At 48.8% G+C, this 24,454-nt stretch overlaps 1 protein-coding gene across 2 annotated transcripts in view; it reads right to left on the minus strand.

The window, feature by feature from the left end:
• RGS9 (regulator of G protein signaling 9) overlaps positions 1-24,454 on the minus strand; it is a gene marked incomplete at both ends in the record, with an annotated part of 80,114 nt that overhangs the window by 35,492 nt on the left and 20,168 nt on the right. The window contains 3 exons of one of the 2 annotated variants that reach the window (XM_080713559.1): positions 9,167-9,229; positions 16,953-17,034; positions 23,682-23,758. In XM_080713559.1, the coding sequence (XP_080569685.1) occupies positions 9,167-9,229; positions 16,953-17,034; positions 23,682-23,758 (222 nt within the window). Of the gene's footprint in view, positions 1-9,157; positions 9,230-16,952; positions 17,035-23,681; positions 23,759-24,454 lie in introns of both variants that reach the window. The other variant, XM_080713558.1, reaches the window with a different exon arrangement.

The raw sequence follows: 24,454 nt of genomic DNA on the forward strand, positions 1-24,454 counted from the left end.
GGGCAGCTGGGCTTTTGCATAATAGCAACAGCCTTGCAAATACTGCAAAGCAATTTATATCTTTTTGAGCTTTTATAAAGCTTATGGGAAGGAGATTTCATTATACTGATTTTCTGCTGAGAAAAAGCAAGGCTTTAAGAGGTTATGGGCAACTTTCTCAGCATCTCCTGGTCAGTTATTGATGAAGCCATTATTCAAACCCAGCTCTGCCCTTTGCAAAGCTGAGGAGTGACCTGTAAGAAGCAGAAAATCATTGAGCCTATTAAGTCTCTCCCACCTAGCCTGTTCTCTCCACCGATTTCTCCCTGCCCTGGAGCTGAGAATGCTACCGAATGGAATGACTGTCCAGCCATTTAATTTAAAATTAAAAGGAAAAGAGCCAGAAGAGCCCCAGCCAGGAGGTGAAGTGCAAACAAAGGAAATACTCTCTAATTAACACTAATGATGGTAAAGATCAATATTGTACTAGGCCCACGCTCTGTAGCCAGCATCTTAAACACCCTCCTGTGAAGCGATCATACATTCCTCTTCTCCTCTCCTGCTCTCCCCACCAGCTGTTCAGTTTGCTTCTGGGGCCATCATCTCAGCTGTAAATGTTTTATATTTCTTTTCACTTTATTTGCTTTTATTATCTTTTGTGGAATCTGCCTCTGGACTGTGGTTTGCTGTTTACTTTCTAGTTCCCAGAAGTAACCAGCCATCTTCTGAGAATCAGTCTCCAATACAGACCGAGTGTCACTTATCCCAAATGCCTGGGACCAGGAGCGTTTCCGATTTCAGGTATTTTTCAGGTATTTCTGATGTTGGAATATGTGCAGGTCCATAATGAGATACCATGGGGATACGACCCGAATTGAAGCACAAAATCCATTTGTGTCTCATAGATACCTTGTGCGCATAGCCTGCGGGTAATTTTATGAGGTTTCTAAAATAATGTGCAGAAATAAAGTGTCATGGCATAAACTTTTCCACCTGTGACATCATGTTGGTGCTCGAAAAGTTTCAGATTTAGGAGCATTTCAGATGTCAGATATTTTTTTTAACTGGGGATTGTTTCACCTGGAATGGGATACAGCTGAATCTGAAGCCTCTTCACCTCTACCTACGATTGTTCATGTAAGTTTTAGCTTTTGTTCCTAGCTTTAAAAATAGCTGTCCATGACTGAGAGACAGAAGGATTGCAGGTTGGAATCCAGCCTCAGCAATTTAGCAAGACCCTCAGAAACTTAGGGAGACTCATTTAAAAGAAAAAAGGCAAGCCGGGCGTGGTGGCGCACGCTTGTAATCCCCGCGCTTGGGAGGCGGAGACAGGAGGATCACGCAGGTTCGAAGCCAGCCGTGCTGGCGTAAGAGACCCTGTTTCAAAAATATAAAATAGGTCTGGGAGTGTAGCCCGGAGGTAGAAGGGCTTCCAGGAACCCCAGTACCACCAAAAAAAAAAAAGAAAAAAGGCAGCCAGGTGTGGTGGTGCATGATTATAATCCCCGTAATCCCCGCGCTTGGGAGGCAGAGACAGGAGGATCGCGCAGGTTCAAAGCCAGCCGCGCGCACTGGCTTAGGAGACCCTGTTTCCAAATAAAAAATGTAAAAATAGGTCTGGGAGTGTATCCCAGAGGTAGAAGGGCTTCCAGGAACCCCAGTACCACCAAAAAAAAAAAAAGGCTGGGAGTGTAGCTCAGAGGTAAAATGAACCCTGAGTTTAATCCCTAGTACCCCGCCCCCGCAAAAAAAAAAAAACAATTTTCTTTCTAAAAATAATATTTATCCATGGGGTCTGTTCCTCTAAGCTAGCATACAAATATCTCGATTCTCTAGGTGGGGGTCGGGCATGTACCCACACAGTGCAGGGAAGGAGTCCTGGACTCTTCTAAAATATGGAGAAATAATTTGGTAAGTGGAATGGAGAATGGTCCAGGAAAGTGTATGGGCTTTGGGGTGAAAGGTTAAACTCCTGGTTCTACTATTTATTGGCTGTATGCTCTTGGATATGTTAGTTAGCATCTCAGAGCCTCTGAATGCTCATTGGTAAAAGGAAGATAGAAAAAAGTAATGGGATCATATACACAGGTGACTGGCATATTTCAGAGACTATATGTGTGTGTGTGTGTGTGTGTGTGTGTGTGTGTGTGTGTATACATATATATATATATACATATACATATATATATATATGGTTATATACATACATATATATGGTTAGGACACTACTGCCCATATGTGACACATGCATGTTGAGATGCCAGCCCTCCTTACAAGGTAAAATAGGATGCCCAGGCAATGACTGGGACATAGTTATACTACAAGGGAATTATCACTGTTTATCTGAAATAAAAATTGAATGAGGAACCCTTTTCTTGTGGTACTGGGGATGGAACCCAGGAGCTCTCTACCTCCGGACTAAACTTTCAAACCTATTTTATATTTTATTTGGAAACAGGGTCTCACTAAGTAGCTAAGGCTGGCTTTGAACCTGAGCGATTCTCCTGTCTCAGCCTCCCCAGTACTGGGATGATAAGCACATGCCACCACCCCCGGCTAGGAACCCTTTGTTTGGGGCTGCTAAATCGTATAAGCTTTCTACCAGTATTATAATTACTTAGCCAAAGGTCATAAGAAACATCCTTTTTTTCAAGTGAAGCTATTTAAACACACACACACACACACACACACACACACACACACACACACACACAGAGTTTGATACAATTCAAAGAAAACCACTGTCCTGATAAAATAGGAAGAAACAACCATGGGTTGTTTTTTGTTTTTTGTTTTTTGTTTTCATTCACCTAGAATTCGCACACCAACCCTTTCATTTTTCAGAAGCTGGCCCTCCTGGGGGAAGCGACTGTGCCTTCCTCATGGAATCCACACTTTGCCACTCCAAAAATATCCTTCCTGAGGGACCTTTGAGGGCTCTACATTCCTGGAATTCTAACAACTTACTATTCTTCACTTGCAAAGTTACCCAAATAGGGACACCCTTAGACGTGTTTACAGGGCTCTGGGGCTGCAGCCTGGGATGGAGGCTGTGGACAATGGTCACAGGGTGAGAGGACAGGCCAGACGCATGCCTGAGAGGCCCCAAGGCCACTGCCAGGCAGGACCTTAGGTCACCCAGGGCAGGGAAGAGGCGGCCAGGCAGGGATCTGCAAAAAAACAGAGGTGGGCCCGGAGGCAAGACAGAGTCCACTAGTACACACCTGTAATCCAAGTACCTGGGAGGCTGATACAGGTCACAGGTTAGAGCACAGCCTCAGCAACCTAGTGAGACCCTGCTTCAAAATATTAATAAGAAGCCGGGTGTAGTGGCGCACACTTGTCATTCCATTACATGGGAGGCTGAGACATGAGGATCGCAGGTTTGAGGCCAACCTCTGCTATTTAGTGAGGCCCTCTGCAACTTAGTGAGACCTTGTTTCAAAATAAAGAATAAAAAACTGGGCTGGGGGTGTGGCTCAGAGGTAGAATGCCGGAGTTCACTTTCCAATAAATAAATAAGCTGGGCGTGGTAGTGTACGCCTATAATCCCAGTACTTGGGAGGCTGAGATGGGAGGATTGCAGGTTCAAAATCAGCCTCAGCAGCAACTCTGTGAGGCTTATTTCAACTTAGTGAGACCCTGTTTCCAAATAAAAAATAAAATGGGATTGGAGGTATAGCTTGGAGGTAGAACATCCTGGATTCAATCCCTCGAACCACAATAAATGAATGAATAAACAAATAAAATAGGGCTGGAGGTGTAGCTCAGAGCAGAATGCTCATGTATTCAATACTCAGTACCATAAAATATATATATATGAACCAGGTGGGCTGGTGCATGCTTGTATTCCCAGCATTTGGGAGGCTGGGATAGGAGTATTGCAGTTCATGGACAGCCTCAGCTATTTAGTGAGGCCCTTTGCAACTCAGTGAGACCCTGTTTCAAAATAAAGCATAAAAAAATAGGGCAGGGCGTGTAGCTCAGAGGTTGAATACCCCTGGGTTCCATCCCCAGACCCCCCCACACACACACACAAACTATAGTGTGTGTGTGTGTGTGTGTGTGTGTGTGTGTGTGTGTGTGTGTATTTTTTCCGGGGGAGGCCTGGGGATGGAACCCAGGGGTATTCTACCTCCGAAATACACCCCCAGCCCTCTTTTTTATTCTTCATTTTGAAAGAAGATCTCACTGAATTGCAATGGGCCTCACTAAGTAGTAGCTTAGGCTGTCCTCAAACTGCAATCCATCTGTTTCAGCCTCCCAAATGCTGGGATTACAAGTGTGCACCACCATGCCCAGATAGGATATATATACACACATATATATATACACACATATATATATGTATGTATGTATGTATGTATGTATGTATGTATTTTTTTTAATAAAGATTGGGAGAATGGGTAGCACCAGCTCAAACTGGAGAGGAACAGAAATCACATACAGGGAAATCCAGAAAGCGAAATCATGAATGCAAAGCAGACAGGAAAAGGGAGGAGAGGCGGCCGTGCGCAGAAATGAAGATCTGAGGTTGATACCATCTGAAGCGAATACCCATCCTGCCAGGCACTTGCTGATCAGGAAGAGGCAACTGCTCATAAATCACAGGGCCCCGTCTCCAGGAAAACAGAATAAAGACTGTTATGACAGCAGCAGCACATTAAGTCACACAAGGCCCTTCTGGGTGTGGGGCCTGGGGCCCTGGTACCCTGACTTGCCTTTGGAGTGGCCCCACGTGCCTGCACTGTTAGCTGGACAGATTTAAATTGGAATCCTGGCTGGAGCCGTCTTGGGCGAAGGGCTAAATCTCTCTGTTTCAGTTTTGGCGTCTGAGAAATGAAACTGATGCTATCGCTCTTAACAGACTTAATGAAATCCAGCACAGTGTCAGAAAGCTGAGTAACGGGCCCGGATCCCATCAGGCAGGAGGCCTGTGGGCTGTGGTGCCCGGCAGCCGGCAGCCAAGGCTTCCATCCCCGCTTCCCCATTTCCAAATTGTCTCTCAGGAGTTCTCCGTTCCCCCTCAGCCTGCTTCCCCAGCTCGGAAATGGGATGCCGGTGCTATTCTGAATCTCCTAAGACAGATGTGGGTCCTCCTGAGCCAGCAGGAAGCACAGACCACTTGGCAAACATCAGCCATTAGGGCAGCCCCTTCCCTGGCCAGCCGTGGTCCCACGAGGGGCCACAGAAGAGAACAGCCTGCCCCTCCTGGTATGAGCACACAGGGGCTTTGCTTACTGAGGGCTCCGGGCTCAGTGCTCCCTGGTATTTAATAATGGAGCCACAGCTCTGGAAAAGCTACACTGTGTTTGGCAGGTGATTATTAGGCTAGGCAGACCTCCCTCCCTCCATCTCCAATCAGTGCAGATGGATGAGAAGGTAAAAAGACAGAAGAAGAAATCGAGTTGGCACAGCCCCCGTGCCCCAAGATGGAATTGAGGGCTAGGGGACCCCATAAGTCATACCCCTCCCAATATGGCGACCATTACAGTAATACTAACAGCTACTGTGTGTGGAGCGTCTCCCGCATTGGACACTCTGCTGACACCTCATGGAAATGATCCTGTTCAATCCTCCGAGGGAGGAACCATGGCTGTTCCCATTTTATAGATGAGAAAGCTGAGACTCGGGTGGCCACAGGGAGCGGCCTGAGTTGCCCCAGCCTCCAGGGCACAGTGCTTCTCTTCAGCACAAGATAACAAAGTAACCCTTCCCTGAGCACTTCCTGGGTGGAGGGGGCAGGAGGCAGGGCCAGCTGGGGGACCTCAATGCCCACCACCAAGCAGGCGCCTGGCCTTCACATAGGCCCCTCCCTACAGGGCCCGGTTCTCTCTGAAAGAGGGAATTGTGCATCTTGGCACTCTATACCCCCCGTCCCAGTACTGAGAGAGGACACATTTCCCAGGCGTGGCCCCGTCCCCTGGCCAGGTCCTCCCAGGGCTGGGCAGCCTTGCTAACCTGCAGCCATCACCCCGAAGGAATGGACCACCTGAAGGAATGGGCCACTTGGGGCCTTGAACACCCCAACTGCCTAATGGCCCCCTTCTCCTTTGCCTCTGTTTCAGGAAAAAGGGATGGTTCTTAAATCTTGAAGAGCCCATTCTCTTCAAACCAGTGCAGGCACTGTGAGTGAGTCCTGCACTCAACCAAGACAGACACAGAATCTCTGGCTCCCAAGGCCTCCGGGAGACCAGGGGTTCTCAGCCACCCTCCCCTCGGAGACCAGGGGTTCTTGGCCACCCTCCCCTTGGAGACCTGGGGTTCTCAGCCACCCTCCCCTCGGAGACCAGGGGTTCTCAGCCACCCTCCCCTCGGAGACCTGGGGTTCTCAGCCACCCTCCCCTCGGAGACCTGGGGTTCTCAGCCACCCTCCCCTCGGAGACCAGGGGTTCTCAGCCACCCTCCCCTCGGAGACCTGGGGTTCTCAGCCACCCTCCCCTCGGAGACCAGGGGTTCTCAGCCACCCTCCCCTCGGAGACCTGGGGTTCTTGGCCACCCTCCCCTCAGAGACCAGAAATTCTTGGCCACCCTCCCCTTGGAGACCTGGGGTTCTTGGCCACCCTCCCCTCGGAGACCTGGGGTTCTCGGCCACCCTCCCCTCGGAGACCTGGGGTTCTCGGCCACCCTCCCCTCGGAGACCTGGGGTTCTCGGCCACCCTCCCCTCGGAGACCTGGGGTTCTCGGCCACCCTCCCCTCGGAGACCTGGGGTTCTCGGCCACCCTCCCCTCGGAGACCTGGGGTTCTCGGCCACCCTCCCCTCGGAGACCTGGGGTTCTCGGCCACCCTCCCCTCGGAGACCTGGGGTTCTCGGCCACCCTCCCCTCGGAGACCAGGGGTTCTCGGCCACCCTCCCCTCGGAGACCTGGGGTTCTCGGCCACCCTCCCCTCGGAGACCTGGGGTTCTCGGCCACCCTCCCCTCGGAGACCAGGGGTTCTCAGCCACCCTCCCCTCGGAGACCTGGGGTTCTTGGCCACCCTCCCCTCAGAGACCAGAAATTCTTGGCCACCCTCCCCTTGGAGACCTGGGGTTCTTGGCCACCCTCCCCTCGGAGACCTGGGGTTCTCGGCCACCCTCCCCTCGGAGACCTGGGGTTCTCGGCCACCCTCCCCTCGGAGACCTGGGGTTCTCGGCCACCCTCCCCTCGGAGACCAGGGGTTCTCGGCCACCCTCCCCTTGGAGACCAGGGGTTCTTGGCCACCTTCCCCTTGAAGACCAGGGGTTCTCAGCCACCCTCCCCTTTCTGGGAATGTGGGGACCCTGGGAGGGCAAGAAATGTGGCCCAAGGCTAGAGCGAAGCACCAGCCCCGCTCCTGCACCACGGCCCCAACAGACATGCTGGAGAACTGGCGCTTCTTCTTACTACTCCAGAGCCGCCCTGCCCACGATCACAGGCAGGAGAAAGAGAGCTGGTGGGAGGGAGAGAGAAAGAGAGAGCTGTGTGAGTGCAGCGGAGAGGGAGCCCTGCAGAACCCGCCCTGGTGAACAAGGCCCAGCCTCACACCCACCCCAAGCTCAGGTCCAGGCTCGACACACCCCCAGAAGCCACGGGAAAGGGGTTCTGAGAGCTAAAGGCTCGCCGGCTGCCTCCCTCCCTCCTGCGTGGCCAGGGAGCCCGAGGAAGCTTCCCCAGTGGGAGAGGACAGCCAGTCTTGCCGCTCAGATGGCGCCCCAACCACAGCACCCCCTGATGGAGCGGCTCAGTCCCCCACCTCCCCACTGCTGAGCCTCAGTCACCGACATGTGCCCCTCTGTCCCACACCCCACCCATGTCACGGCTAGTGACGTACTCTCTGCCTCTGCCCTCCCCCTCCTCCACAGGAAAGAGGTTTCCAGAGCAGCCCATTCTCCAGGAGAAGAGGACCCACCCGGAGGCTGCCTTCAGCTTCGGTGTTTTACTCGATGATTGCGTTTCCATGGCAACCGAGCCTACCCAGCCTCAGCACTGATCTGTTATCTGACTAGGGGGACGGCTGGCTGCCCTGGGAACCTGCCAGCTAAAGGATGGATGACAGCGCCACACATGTGCCAGAGGAAAGTTGCTCTGGCTCCTGGGCAAGGGGCCTGACCGTCCCCCGGAGGGGATGCTCTCTGGGGGCTCCAGGTCCCTCTCTACGTTTCCCTGAGCTGCCCCCTCTCTCCTTTCTCCTGCTCTGTTCTCTTTCCTCTTCCACTTCCTCCTCTCCTGGCACATCCCTCCAGGCTCCCACCCATACCTCAGGGCTCTGCCAAGCCTGCCAGATGAAACCCAACCCTGCAGAGGTGGCTGCCTCTGGCTGTCCAAAGACAACTTTGGACGGACAGAAAATGACAAGTTCAAATGGATTTCAGGCCGGTTTCCTGACCTCAGTGCCTCCCAGCCCCAGCAAGTTTGACTTTCTCCCAGGGTGCACTGAGCTATGTATGGAGCTGGTTTTGATTGTTAGGACTGCAGATATTTGGGGGAAGGAAGAAGAATGAGGATACTGGTACTTGGCGGGTAGGGGCCAGAGATGCTGTTAAACATCTTACAAGGTCCAGGACCTCCTCCTCTCTCTCAAAAAAAAATTATCTGGTCCAAAATGTCAATGGTGACATGGGTTCAACAGTGTATGAACTATATTTCTTTCAATAAAATCATAAGAAATTAGCCACCTATTATGAAAGGTGGCCTCTTTGTAGAAAGGGTCTCTTTAAGACGTGTCTGAGAATCTCTGACAGATTCCCCACTGTGGTGTGGAAGAAAGTGTGACATTTTGGTCCCTTTTGTGTGGATTATGGTGTAAGTCCAAAGTTGATTCAAAGGGTTGAGCCAGCCTGGGGGTCCAGAGGTTTCTCAGGGTTAAGGAACTGTCTGCGTTTGAGTGTACACTGTCTCTGCATCTTTGGACAGGATGGTTCATAAATCTCATGACTTTCAAAGGAGGAAGTGACTCAGAAAAAAGATGGAAAACCAACCATCTAGATGCCATCTGCTCTGATCAGAACTCTAGCCTCTGCTCTCTCTCTACGACCATCCTTTACCCAGGACCCTGGCCATGGTCTCCTCTCTCCCTGGACCCTCATACCACAGGGACATGGCCCTCTTCTCTCAAAGAGAAGATAGCATTGTTCCAACAGACAGGAGCGGACATGTGGCTGCCTTCTCAGCCCCCAATCCTGGCCTAGGCCCTGCCCGGGATGCAGCAGCGACGTACCTGGTTTACCTTGACTTCATTTGGGTTGGTCACTCGGTCCAGGCCGTAGTCCAGCACATTGTTCATTCCTGGCTGGATGGAGTAAAACAATATAAGGATCACTACAGGAAGGCTCCAGTCTCGGAATAACTGTGGGGCTGGGCTGAGCTGCCAACTGTGAGATCCAGGTGAGGAGGGCTTGTGGTCCAGCCCACGGGAAGATATGAGGGTGTTGTGAACCCTCTAGGTGAGCTGGGAAAATTGATGTGGGCTGTCCCACATCTCAGCATCCCCAGCACCCAACACAGTGGGATGGAAGGAAGGACTGGTGGGTGGATAGATGGAGAGATGGATAGACAGATGGCATCTCTGACTCCATAGTGAGATGGATGGGTTGATGAATGGATGGATGATGGATGGATAACAATCATGCTGGGCCATGAATTAATCGCTATTAATAATGGAGCTCATGACTCCTCCACAGTGCTCTTTCCCCACACCCTGCAGCTTCTGTCTCAGGCTGCATAAGAACAAGAAATAACACGGCAGGGCTTTTGGAAAGTCCAGGCTTCAGTCAGACACCTCTGGGTCCAGGCTGGGTTCTGCTGTTTCCCAGGTGCACCAAAAAGTTTGGAACCCACATCTGTCCACACTCACAGGCCCACCTGGGGAACAGAGATGATGCCTCCTCCCTGGCAGGTTCTTGTGAGGATTTAAGAAGATGGGGCATGATGCTGTCCAGAAAGGGTGGCTATCAATGACCAAAGGACTGTACATGTGAATGTGGCCCAAACTGCTTCTGGAATCTTTGTCAGGTCCCTTTTACATCAGTTAGCAAACTCTCCAGCCAATCTTGCTGGGTCTCTCTCTCCTCCTTGAGGCCAGCAATTGAGGTCCTTCACTTCCTTCGGCACAGATGTGGGGTCAGACACCTACCAAGGGCTCAGCACATGTTAACCAGGCTGATCACACAGAAGCAGAGAGCTGGGAAGCACCCAGGCTTTCTCTCTGTCCAATTCAGCCTCATCAGAAGGACTGAAAAGCCAGGTGTGGTGCACACTTGTCATCCCAGTACTTGGGAGACTGAGACAGGAGGATTGTAGGTTTGCGACCGGCCTCAGCTACTTAGTTAGGCCCTCTGCAACTTAGTGAGACCCTGTTTCAAAATAAAGAAAAAAAAATGGGGGTGGGGTTGTAGCTCAGAGGTAGAATGCCCCGGGGTTCAATCCTCAGTAACACACACACACACACACACACACACACACACACCCAAAAAAATTGAAAACACTTTTATCTCAGGGGCCAGGCTGCCAGATTCAAAACTAGGATATCCAGTTAATTTCAAACAAACAGCAATATGATTTAAGTCCCCCCATTTTTACATTTATTTTATCCTTATACTACAAATATCCAACAGTTTAATAGGAAATACATTTTGATGTAAAATATATTTTACAGTGGCTATCTGAAATTCAAATCTAATCAGACACCCTGTATTTAATTCACTAAATCTCAGTGGGCCACCATAGAGGTAAACATTGGGCCTATAGTCCAAGCAAAGAAAAGAAAAATAAAGATAGTGACAGAAAGCAGATGGGGAGGAGGCCAGGGTAGGGAGATGCCAGCTCTGCCCTCACTGTGACCAGGGGGACTCTGTCAACAAATACTCATGAGGCATTTCCCTGTGCTGGATGCTGTGCTCGGCCCTGGAGAGCTGGTAAATGTGGCATGACACCCCTGCTCTTGGGGTACCCAAGAAACCATGTCGAGGCACGTCTAGTCTTGGAGGGGAGGCAGCCACTCAGCAACTAGTCACACAAAAGAGAAATTACAAGTGTGTGGAGGGACGATACAGAGGTGCTCACCAGCTCTTAACGGGAGCTGAGCTGGTGGGGAGCGGAGGCCTGGGGAGTGGGGTCATCAGAATGGAGTCTTGGCCTAAAAGCAAGTTCTAGGGCTCGCCTTCCCTCAGTCTGACAAGGAGAGGCCCCCTCACTGGTGTAACCAAAGTGGCCCAGATAGGACAGTGTAGGACTGTCAGAATACAGCCACCTCTCGGATTCATTGCTTTGCCAGCCTGTTGAGTCCTGGCCTCCCCTCAGGACCCTTCACCAGTTCTAGGAAACAGCCAGACACTTCCTCTGGCTGCCCGGCAGCCCTCGCCCCCTCCCGGTGGGTATTTCTGTGGGCAGCAGCACCCTGAGCCTTGTTGGTTCCACCCACTACCCTGCCTTTAAGATTCCCCCAGAGGGCTGCCTTTCTGCCTCTGCTGGCTAGGGACACTCCGAGGCTCATTTTCTCATTCGTTCGTTCATTCATTCATTCATTCATTCATTCATTCATTCTTCAAGTAACACAGTCTTTGGTTCATTGCAATGGTCGCCAGCATCTGGCACACAGGAGAGCCCCTAAGTGAAAATAAGCCAGAGCCGCCCAGCCATGACTATCAACGCGTGGGAAGTAAGCATGCCCCGCAGTGTGCCGCCAGCATACACAGAGGCAGACAGATGCCTCTGCCCTGGTGCGGCACAGGAAGCCCTGTGGAGCCCTGTGAACCGCCCCTCCCCCATCAATCAGAGGAACTGTGAACGCTGGGGTATGACGCCCCAGTTACATCCCTCAGGCATAAACAAGAGGGAGAGAATTTGTTAAGTGCCCGGTGATGATTCCAGCTAGAGAAGGACCCTGAGTGCATCCAACAACCGCTCTTAGCCAAGAGGTGGCATCCCCAGGAATCAGCATTCCAGAGCCGCGCCAGCAAGGGGGTGGGTGATGTGCACCGCGTGGGGACCCTCTGTTCTCTTGCCACTCCTGTCCTGTGTCTGGTTCTTGTCAGTTTCACTGGTCATCATTCTCTTTCTTAAAACATTAGACCCTTTTGATGCATGGGCCAGAAAAGAGAAATAAAACACTCATCTGTTTTATAAACAGAGGATGAGGCAAGAGGCGATTTTAGGTGGAAGGGTTAGAGAGAGAGTCTGCTCTGAGTGCATCTTGGCTTGAAGGCTGCTTCCGTGGAGAAGTTTTCCCGAACCCCGATCAGATGCAGAGCCCCAGCCTCCTACAGGCGGCCATGACGTTCTGTAGACTACAGCTCATTTGTGTCAGTTTTAGCCTTTGTCTCTCCCCCACACGGCAATAAGCAACTTGAGGTCACAAGCCATGTCTGTCCTGGTTCATGATCCAAATATCCCCGTGGCCTGGTAAGCATCTGGCACAGAACGGACATCCACAAAGGATGTCCAATGTTGTTGTTTTTAATTAGAACCAAATCATATGCTGTATTCCATCCTGGTTTTTTTTTTTTTAATCATAACATCATATGTCAGATTGTTTTTCTAGGTCAATGAATGGCCTTTGAAGCTATCGTTTTAACAGCTTTGCATTGTTGTATTATGTTAATGTATTCTGCCATTCTCTGTTGGGGGGGCATTTAGCCCCAGACTGTCAGGGAATCAGAAGGAGACATCTTCTCTGGCATGAGTCTGGATCTGTGGTTGAAACAAGAGCCATTTAGATTGATACTCAGACCCTTGGCCACTTGATTTAGGGCGCAAACCTCCCACAAAACCAGTCGTGATTGATGGGCGTATGGGTGTACGGGTGATGCCAGGTATGGGTGGCACTGCAAAGCTGCAGAGAAGGCCCCAGATGATGCTGAAGGAGCCACCCATCCTCCTGTGTTCATTCACACTAACTGTGCGCCGTGCTCAGATCCCTACTTGGCTCCATTTGCAACCAAAACAAAAGAGAAACATCATTTCCCTTCAAGGCAGGGTACAGAATCATGGGTGGTGTCTGAGTCCAGATGAGAATTGGAGCCAGACCCCTCAGCTACCAGCACCTACCCGACCTCGTCCTCTGCCAGTGCTGTTGCTCCTGGTGCCATCTGACAGATGTGCCTTCCCCCGTCCCTCACGTCAATCACTGTTCATCAAGCCTCCTCCATGCTAGGTCTCATCTCTGGGAGAGAGCTGCCCCCTCTCCAACCACCTTGAGCTGAGAGAGCAGGACCTGTGGGGGTATTTCTTGCAAGGTGGCAGCCTGTGGGATTTGCAGCCCCGCAGGAGGCAGACTGAACTCTGAGCCATCCCAATGACACAGCTGTCAAGTGTGGGTGAGCAGTCCACGCAGAGGGGCACACATGAGCACAGTAGGCGCTGGGTGACTTTGAGCCATTACTTTATGCCCAGCATCTAGCTCCTTACCTAACACAGAGTCAGGCCCTGGCGAGGGTTTCGTGGATTCACGAATGCACAGGTAAACGAGTAAACAGACCCACTTAGTAACTATGGCTGTGTCATACTCTACATCAAAAGTGATGTTGATGACAGTGGTGGTGGTGGTGATGTGATGGTGATAGTGATGGTGATGGTAATAATTTTGATGATGGCTGTGATGATGGTGATGGTGATGATGGTGATGGTGATGATGGTGATGGTGATGATGTTTATATGATGGTGGTAATGGTGATGGTAATGATGTTGATGGCTGGCTTTTTCCCCACTAATCAATGGTTTGTTTTGTTGAGAGACTGTCTTGACAGTGTACAGTCTCCAGGGCTGCCTGGGCTTGAGAGACAGCTTGCTCTAGTCTCCTTGCTCCTTGGGCTGAGCACTGTTCAACCCACACAAGATGGTGGAGAGTGTTTTGGAAGAGTCAGGCAGAGCAGGCATCTAATGCGCTCCTGCCCCATCCTTGACCACTGGCCCAGCTCCCGCTAAGTGGAGTAGTGCTGAGGGCCATTAGCAGTGAAGAACAGGTGTGTATCCTAGGAGATTTAGAAGTGCTGCAAGTACATCAGAGCCTCGCTCTGAATTTGGGTCCCCTGTGCTATCAAAGAGAAGCCGGGCATATTTGAATCCAGGCATTATGTTTGTTAGAGCAGCAGTGACTCTAGCAATGTTCTAGTGATCAAGGAGGTTACAAAAATACTGAAATGCACTAAGACATCATGTGACATCATCATGAGAAGCAAAAGGGCACAGGGACCAAGAAGGAGGGTTCCCGGTCAGCTACGTGTGGGCTCAGGTCATCCAGCATTTACGAGCTACCTCAAGGTGGGCAATTTAGCAATAACCCTGAGCCTTAGCTTGTCTGTCAGTAAGATAGGAATGATGGTACTACCTTCCAGCCGGGGCTGCAAATACTGAGCAAGACAGCCAGTGCAGAACATTTAGCACAGCGCCTGGCACACTGCGAGTTTTCTACTCAGATCTGCTGTGATGATGACAATGGCCATGATAATGGTGCTGGTGGTAGAAGTGATGGTGATGGTGATAGTGGCAATGAAGGTGGTGGTGATGGTACAGGTGATGATTATGGTGGTGATGTTGATGACGGTGGTGGTGGTGATGGTGATGGTGAGAGTGATGGTGATGGTAATAATTTTGATGATGGCGGTGATGTTGATGATAGTTCTGGTGATAGTGATGATGTTTATGATGGTGGTGGTAATGGTGATGGTAATGATGTTGATGGTGATGGTGATGGTGATGATGGTGGTGGTGATGGTGATTGTGTTGTTGGTGATGACGGTAATAGTGATGGTGATGGTAATAATTTTGATGATGGCTATGTTGATGTTTATGATGGTGGTGGTAATGGTGATGGTAATGATGTTGATGTTGATGTTGATGTTGATGGTGGTGGTGGTGATGGTGATGGTAATAATTTTGATGATGGCTATGGTGATGGTGATGTTGATGATGTTTATGATGGTGGTGGTAATGGTGATGGTAATGATGCTGATGGTGATGTTGATGTTGATGGTGGTGGTGGTGATGATGTTTATGATGGTGGTGGTAATGGTGATGGTAATGATGGTGATGGTGATGTTGATGATAGTGATGTTGATAATGTTTATGATGGTGGTGGTAATGGTGATGGTAATGATGTTGATGTTGATGGTGATGGTGATGTTGATGATGGTGGTGGTGATGGTGGTGGTGATGGTGATTGTGTTGTTGGTGATGATGGTAATAGTGATGGTGATGGTAATAATTTTGATGATGGCTATGGTGATGGTGATGTTGATATTTATGATGGTGGTGGTAATGGTGATGGTAATGATGTTGATGGTGATGTTGATGTTGATGGTGGTGGTGGTGATGGTGATGGTAATAATTTTGATGATGGCTATGGTGATGGTGATGTTGATGTTTATGATGGTGGTGGTAATGGTGATGGTAATGATGTTGATGGTGATGTTGATGATGGTAATGTTGATAATGTTTATGATGGTGGTGGTAATGGTGATGGTAATGATGGTGATGGTGATGTTGATGATGGTAATGTTGATAATGTTTATGATGGTGGTGGTAATGGTGATGGTAATGATGGTGATGTTGATAATGTTTATGATGGTGGTGGTAATGGTGATGGTAATGATGGTGATGGTGATGGTGATGTTGATGATGGTGGTGGTGATGGTGATTGTAATGATGGTGATGATGGTGATCGTGATGGTGATGGTAATAATTTTTTTTTTTTTGGTGGTACTGGGGTTCCTGGAAGCCCTTCTACCTCCGGGCTACACTCCCAGACCTATTTTTACATTTTTATTTGGAAACAGGGTCTCCTAAGCCAGCGTGCGCGGCTGGCTTCGAACCTGCGCGATCCTCCTGTCTCTGCCTCCCAAGCGCGGGGATTACAGGCGTGCGCCACCACGCCCGGCTGATGGTAATAATTTTGATGATGGCTATGGTGATGGTAATGTTGATGATGGTGATGTTGATGATGTTTATGATGGTGGTGGTAATGGTGAGGGTAATGATGGTGATGGTGATATTGATATTGATGATGGTGGTGATGACAGTGATTATGTTGTTGGTGATGATGGTAATAGTGATGGTGATGGTAATAATTTTTTTTTGTTGGTACTGGGGTTCCTAGAAGCCCTTCTACCTCTGGCTACACTCCCAGACCTATTTTATATATTTTTTATTTATTTGAAACAGGGTCTCTTAAGCCAGCGAGGCTGGCTCTGAACCAGCGTGATCCTCCTGTCTCCGCCTCCCAAGCATGGGGATTACAAGCGTGTGCCACCATGCCCGGCTGTGGTAATAATTTTGATGATGGTTATGGTGATGGTGATGTTGATGATGGTGGTGGTAATGATGTTGATGGTGATGGTGGTGGTGATGGTGATAATGGTGATAGAGGAAGTGATGGTAATGATGGTGGTGGTGGTGACTGTGATGATGGTGGTGATACAGGATGAGGCCACCATTTCTAAGTGATGAACTGGGACAAGTTTCACCAGTTATCAGTTTGTCTCTCTGGGTCACTGAAGTCCCAAAGCCAGAGAAGCAATGTGCTCCCTGCAACAAGAAGCTTAGCACACATTTATTCCTTCTCTCCTCCTCCCCTCTCAGTTGCTGGGGCCTGGATCTAGGGGAGGACAAAAGGGAGCCAGAGATGCACAAGATGGCTTCGGCTATGCAGACCTTCCATTCTCAGAGCATTTTATCCTCATGCTTTGGAGCCTGTGTACTAGATTTTTCTTCTTATATCCATTTCCCAAAATATGGCATCCTGAATCTCCCTTTTCCCCCAAAAAATTCCCAGCCCTCATAAAAGACAAACTCATCCAAGTCCCTTGCTACCTCACACCAACAGACTGGCTGTGAGCAGGCCCCACTCATATATGGTGCATTCCTCTTCCAGGTGGGTGGTATGCAAAGGCTCCGTCAACACTGAGCAGCTCCTCCCGATGGTCCAATTCTAACCCCAAAGGGAGAAGAGTTGCCAACAAGCACTGTGAGTACAGGGAGCAAGAAGGAGGGCCTCAGAGGAGATGGGGTCCCATACTCACAGGACACCGGTGCACCAGCCAATATGCCTTCTCCTGGCAATCCAGCGCATATCTGTCTGCTTTGTTCCTTTCCTTTCCAGTCCTGAAACACCAAAAGCCATGTTGAAGGCAGGTAAAACTTTCCATCTTTTGGTCCATGAGGGGCCCTACTCTTGATGACCTAGACTACTTACCCAACCTGCCCACAGCATTCAAGAGTGCTGTACTCATAGTAAACACAGCAAACACCGATATCGTGTCTATGCACCAGGCACCACTCACACCACTTTTACTTGCATTAACTGCTTTCATCTTTGTTAATCCACTCTGTGACCTTTTCTGACTTCACAGTTGAGAAAACTGAAGCAGGGCCACGCTGTCTGTATTCAGCAGAAGTGGGTCTTGAACCAGGGAGTCTGGCTCCAGGTCCAGCTCTTCCTGATGGCCCTAGGCTGCAGAGAGAAGATGGTGCCACCATGCCTAGCCCTAGAATTAAATCAGCTTCCCCAGTCTCACCACTGATGTGAGCAGGGATGGCATTTGTCCTCTGGCTTTTTACTGATTGCTTGTCTTGATAAACAACATAATCAGCATCTGGACATGTAGATAACAACTGACACTAAAAATTTTTTTGTGTGGTACTGGGGTGGAACCCAGGGGCTTTTCTACCTCCGGGCTATACTCCCAGACCTATTTTATACTTTATTTGGAAACAGGGTCTCACTAAGTAGCTGAGGGTGGCTTCAAACCTGTGCGATCCTCCTGTCTCGGCCTCCCAAGCCTGGGGATTACAAGCGTGCGCCACCGCACCTGGCTCACACCAGAAATCAGGATGGGGTAAAGCTGGTCTTAGGGAGTCCTATTTTCTCCCTACTGGTCAGTTCTCTGCCACTCTGTTGGAGTTTGGATATAGAATGTCCCCCAGAAGAGCTCCTGTATTGACAAAAGTGTTCAGGGGTGATATAATTGAATCATAAGGGTTCTAATTTCATCAGTGGATAAATCCATTGATGGATTAATGGATTTACTGGGTGGTAACGTAGGCAGGTGGGGAATAATAGCTGGAGGAGGAAAGTCACTGGGGGCGTGGCATTGGGTACTATATCTATGATCCTCGTCTTCTCTCTCTCTCTCTCTCTCTCTCTCTCTCTCTCTCTCTCTCTCCCCTCTCCACTCCATCTCTTTCTCCCTCTCTCCCTCTCCCTCTCCCTCTCCCTCTCCCTCTCCCTCTCCCTCTCCATCTCTCTCACCCTCTCTCCTTTCCACCAATTTGACCTGACCTCCCAGCCTAACCTGAATTGAAACCCCCATAATAGGGAGCAATAACTCTCCCTTCCTCTAAGTTGTACTCATCAGGTATTTGGGGTTCAGCAGTGAGAATGCTCACTGAAACACATTTCAAAGAGCCAGGGGATTTTTCTTTTTAGCTCAACTTATGATTGTGAAAGGCTATTTATTTCCCCCTTGTTTCTCAGTCCCCTCCTTTTTCATTAGAAATAGGAAATGATGCTCAGCTTTCCTCCTCCAGGAACAAGAGAACTCTAATTATCACACCACGGGCCCTATGCAGTCCCCATTTCCGTGGTGAGGTGCGCTCACATTTATGAATTCTTGTTTTCCCCAGTGACGTGAGATGACGCACATGCCATCTCCACGACAGAGTCGGCGGATTTATTTCCTTGTTAATGTACTGTGAGTAATATGATAACATCCAGAGATCCAGATGGGTAAACAGTGCCATTCCAGTGGTGTGTTTTACCGACCTCTTCTGGAAATTAAATAAAAATACTGTTTCTCCTGCTTTCCCTAGACAACTTGACTGAATTTTTACCAGGTTAACTAGCCCATGTCCTCAGGAGGGTGGGCAGGAACAGCCTGAGGCACTGTGGGGTATCCATACTGCCAGACAGCAGGATGAACAGCCTCTTGTTTACCCTAATGATCCCTTCTGGCTTTACTTGTCTGTGTGACAAATATTAATGGAGGAGAGTAGAGATTAGGTAGATAGATGATAGATGACAGATGATAGATAGATAGATAGATAATATAGATAATAGATATAGGTATGTGCCACAATGCCCAGTTAGACATTTTAAAAATCATGATAGATAGATAGATAGATAGATGATAGATATATAGATAGATATGTACATACATACATACATACATACATACATACATACATACATACATACTGTTGGGGTATATGGGAGCATGACAGCAGGGAATAGGCTTTATTTAGAAATAAAGCCTACAAGGAGGCATCTGACAAGGGAGGGAGCCCACAAGAGTCAGAAAGCCCGCCTCCTTACAGGCAAGGGGTTTTTTATGGGGCAAGGAAGGGGGCACAGGAGTACCCGTGTGAGCCACTGGTTGGTGCGCTAGTGGCCAGGTCATTGCAGAGCAGGACAGTGGTCAGGAGCCGTTTCTCTTTCTTTATTCTTTTGTTCTCCGTCCTCTCCCAGCATGACCTCATGGCTAGATCTTATAGTGCCCACAGATAGAATCCCAGAGAGCCAGTAAACTAGGAATTATTTTAGTTGGCCATGTTGTGATTTTTTTTTTAGCAACAGCCTTTGCTTAATAATCATTCACTCACGCATGCATGCATTTGTTGACCTTCAACTGTGTTTCAAGCACTGGAAGAATACCAGCGAACCAAAGAGACATAGTCTCAGCTTTTGAGTTTGGGGCCTCATCATTATGCAAGCAGTAAAGAAATAAACACAGAATTGCACATCGCATTATGTGCTATAAAAAAACATTAAGGGTAATATAATGTAGACTCAGAGATGGTCTCTATGAGGATTTTTAAATATGTCTAGCTGGGGATTGTGGCACATGCCAATAAGCCCCAGTATTTGGGAAGCTGACACAGGAGGATCATAGATTCAAGGCCAGCCTCAGCAACTTAGTGAGAACCTGTTTCAAAATTGAAAAGAGCCTCTGGGGGTGTAGCTTGAAGATAGCGTGTCCCTGGGTTTGATCCTCAATACATACATATATACACATACATACACATACACACGTGTGTGTGCGTGTACAATTCTTTGACACTCTTTTCCATTTTCAGAGAGGGTCCATATACCCTTCTCTCAAAACCAGGTAGTTTTTGTGATGGTTCAGACCAACACAGTATGTCAGGCACGGCAGTGCATAATTTCTCAGGCTGGACTATCAAAGATGGAATGGCTCCATGTTACACGCTGGCATATGTGCTCCAGAAACCACCACCTAAGCCAGGTGTGGTGGCACACGCTTGTAATCCCCGCGCTTGGGAGGCAGAGACAAGAGGATTGCACAGGTTCAAAGCCAGCCGCGCTGGCTTAAGAAACCCTGTTTCCAAATTTTAAAAAAGTATAAAATAGGTCTGGGAATGTAGCCCAGAGGTAGAAAGGTTTCCAGGAACCCCGGTACCACCAAAAGAAAAAAGAAAGAAAAGAAACCACTACCTGTAAGCAATCTAACTGCCCAATGCCGCCATGTTGTGAGGAAGCGCAAGCTAACCATATGAAAAGCCAGAGGCTACCAGAAAAGAGCAGAGGATGCTACTAGCCCTCAGCTGTGGCAAGACCCCAGCTCAAGCCATCTGACTGCAACCATCTGAGAGACTCTGAGTTGGAACCACCCAGCCATGTCCTTCCTGAATTCCTGCCCCATGGAAATTATGATAGACAAGATAATTATTGCTATTTTAAGCCACTGGGTTCAGGATGATCTAAGTGCAATAACAGCTACTCAGAAAAAGCTAGTGTTCTTTCTGAGAACTGAGAATAAAGGTCAGATGACCTGATCCTGTTTGTGTTTCAACAATTAGAGCAGGGCTGGGGGGCTAGCGTAGTGGTATCATACTTGAAGCCCTAGGTTGCATCTCTAGCGTTACCAAGGGAAAAAAATGGGAGCAAAACTGGAGTAGAAAAAGCAGTTGGAAGAATATTACCATGGCCCAACTGACAGTGAGGTTGGGTCCACCAGGATAGAGGCAGTGAAGGTAGACAGGGGTCATATTTAGCACAAGAAACTCTGCCAGAGTTGGCAACAGGATCAGATTCCTAGACATCCTGAGAAAAGGGTAAGTTGGGGGATGGTCTGCGGCACTAAAAGGTAATATTGGAGGAGGACATCTGGAGAGAGTGAGGGAAAGACACATTCTAACATGGACTAGCTATATTTAAAATACGAAAAACAATTGAGATCTTGAATTGGTAAGTAGATGCAGTTTGGGACTCAGAAGAAAGGGAAGAAGAAGGAGAAGGAGAAGGAGGAGGAGAAGGAGGAGGAAGAGGAAGAGAATGAGGAGGAGGAGGAGGAGGAGGAGGAGGGTAGCAGCTCAACATAACTCAATGACTATCTCATAGGCCAATCCACATGGCCCATGGGGTTCTGTGGTAAGACTCTAAATCTAAAATCAGAAGCAGCTTTTGTGTTAAGCGATAGAATGAGGAAGGAAAAGCCAGCATCTTGGAAAGAAAGAGCCTTTTAAAAATGGCTCATCCAGTGACACCTAGAAATAAATGGAGGAAGAAAACAGTCCTTGAGTCTCTGTGCACAGATTCATCCAGAGTCTGGAGGATGGGTGCGGGGGGGGGAGCACTGAGAATAGCTCTGAGCTGTAAGAGCACCTCCAGCATCCTGATGGGCATTATGCCAGGTCTGTGGTCCTTTGGGTGGCTGGGATTATCCTGCTTAGAGCAGAGAGGAGAAGGACAAGGAGGAACTGGAAGGACAGGCACATCTCCATCTCTGCATCCCTGGAGCCCAGTCCCAGGGACCCATAAGAAATGCAAAACTTGTGCACTAGATAGAATCAAATCATTCTAGCTCAAACTCCACCACTACCTTGCCACGTGACCTTAGCTAAGTAGTTGTAACTTCTTTAAGCCTATCTCCCCACTTGGAGAAGTGAAGGGTAACAGTAATTACTAAGCATTTCCCCCACATCAAATAAGATGAGGCAACACCCAAAAATTACCAAATGAAGCCTTGTCAACAAATACTAGTGATGGCTTAGAAACCTATCCTCATGTTACTTTGCCTCAAATATGCTCAGGTAGAAACACATTAGTGTCGGGAGAGCAGCAGTAAGTCTCTCATTCATGCCCCTTGGGGGTAACAAAGCCATTCTACAATGATGATGGACCAGCACACCCATATGACGATGCTCATCACTGCTCCAACTCCTAGGCTGCTTCCTAAAATCGGGAAATCGGGTCTACAGCATGCGGCCCAGCCATGCATTAGCAAATCTAGACCTTCCAGGACCTGGACTCTCAGAGTGAATGAATCTGAGCCAACCCAAATGACGCATGTTGGTAATCACCAGCTCAGGTCACCAGACATTCCTTAGCTCTGCCACTTCTCAGGACCATGGCAGGACTGTACATCTCCTCGCTGCCCTTTGAAGTCCAGCAACACCACGTGACCTGCTTTGCCTAGCTAATTTTGAGCGCAAGCGACAGGCATCACTTTGATCTGTGCATGTTCTCCTTTCCCTGCCGCAGCAATGGGCAAAGCCCAGGGGGTGCTGCCCTTTCCAAGTGGGTCCCAGACTGAGGGAGAGTGTAGGAGGGCCCCCGCTGAGCCACAACAGACATGAACATGAACAAGAAATGAACCTCATAGCTTCCAGCCCCTGAGAGTCGGGGCTATATGTTATGATGGCCTAACTTCATCCTGACTAATACACTCTCCCTACCACGCACTGTCCCCAACATTTACTCCTGGGTCTCACTGATAAGGTAGAGCCCTCTGGGGGACTTTCAGCTCCATTTCTAATGCAGACCTGTTACCAGCCCTGCCACATAACAATGCTCACCGCTATTCCGTTCCTAGATGGCTGCATGAAAAACAGGTCTCTACCGTGCAGCCTAACTATGCACCAGCAAGTCTAGAGCTCTAAGGATCCAGGGGGTGGATCTAACCTGTCACTCTGATTCTAGCGTGACTCCTGTTTAAAATCTTTCTCGCACGCCCCGTGATCCTCAGCACAAAGCCCTCTCATGATCTGCTCTCGCTAACAACTCCAGAAAGCATCTTGCTAAGTCTGCCCTTTCCACGCTTCACACTCGGCTCCAGCCACAGAAACTGTGTTCAGTGGGCACATCCTACCTCCAGCCTCCAGTTCTGTCTGCATAGAGCATCCTTCCACCCCATCCATGGCTCCTCTCCATCCACCATCACCGTCCCACACCTGGATACGTCCTATGCAGCTGTTGGGTTCTATATCATTTCTGCAGCTCCCTCTGCAAACCCTGCAAAGTCTTCATCTCACAGTAGCATTGTGGCCTGTTCACTTCTCTTCCTGGCCCACTGGAGTGGGTCCTTTTATTTCTATGCTTGGCCCAAGCATATATTCTCTATATTGACACCTAAACGCCCAATAATGCGTGGCCCAAGCAATATTCTCTATATTGGCACCCAAATGCCCAATAATCGTTTGTTACCAGGCATGGTGATGCATGCCTATAATCCCAGTACTTGGGAGACTGAAACAGGAGGATCATAAGTTCAAGGCCAGCCTCTACAACTTTTCAAGCCCCTCAGCAATTAAGCAAGACCCTGTTTCAAAATGAAAAATAAAAGAAGCTTGAAGCGTAGCTCGGAGGTAGAATGGCTCTGGGCTCAGTCCTCAGTACCAATGAATAAATAAGTAAAAATCAATGGAGATTTGTTTTAGTAGAAGGAATCAAAGAGAGGAGGGAGGGAGGGAGGAAGGACAAGCTTAGGACAGATGTGACCTCTCCCACTCACCTGTACTGCTCTTTGGCCTGCATGATGACAAAGTCCCACTTGTAGTTGATTTTTTTATTCAAGAAATTATAATTTTCCTAGAAAAGGAAAACAAAATGAGAACAGTGAGCCCCACACATATGCCACATGCAGACAGCCAAGAAGCCCTGAGCCAAGGAGGGCTGCCCAGCCAGCTCTATGACAGCGCGCTTGGGAGGCTGAGACAGGAGGATCACAGGTTTGAGGACAGTCTCAGCAAGTAGTAAGACTCTCATCAACCTAGCGAGACCCTGTTTCCAAATAAAAAATAAAATAGGCTAGGGATGTAGCTCGGAGGTAGAATGCCACTGGGTTCAGTCCCCAGTGCCACACACATAAATAAAAGATAAATGAATCAATAAACTGTAGACTAAGTCATGTGGGGAGGGAGGAAAGGGGCGTAGGGAGAAATGTGGAGGGAAATATGCAAAAGAGCTGTGTGTTTGTATGTTTTTAACACATGGAATCTTGCTATGATGTATAACTGCAATGGACCAATAAAATATAAAACAAAATAAAAATATATATATTGCCAGGCGTGGTGGTGCACGCTTGTAATCCCCGCGCTTGGGAGGCGGAGACAGGAGGATCACACAGGTTTGAAGCCAGCCGCTCTGGCTTAAGAGACCCTGTTTCAAAAAAAAAAAATGGTCTGGGAGTGTAGCCTGGAGGTAGAAGGGTTTCCAGGAACCCCAGTACCACAAAAATAATAATAATAATAATAATATTAATAAATCAAATCTGATTAGGAAGAG

This window comes from Muscardinus avellanarius, assembly GCF_963383645.1.
Source record: "Muscardinus avellanarius genome assembly, chromosome: 16".
NCBI lineage: Eukaryota > Metazoa > Chordata > Mammalia > Rodentia > Gliridae > Muscardinus > Muscardinus avellanarius.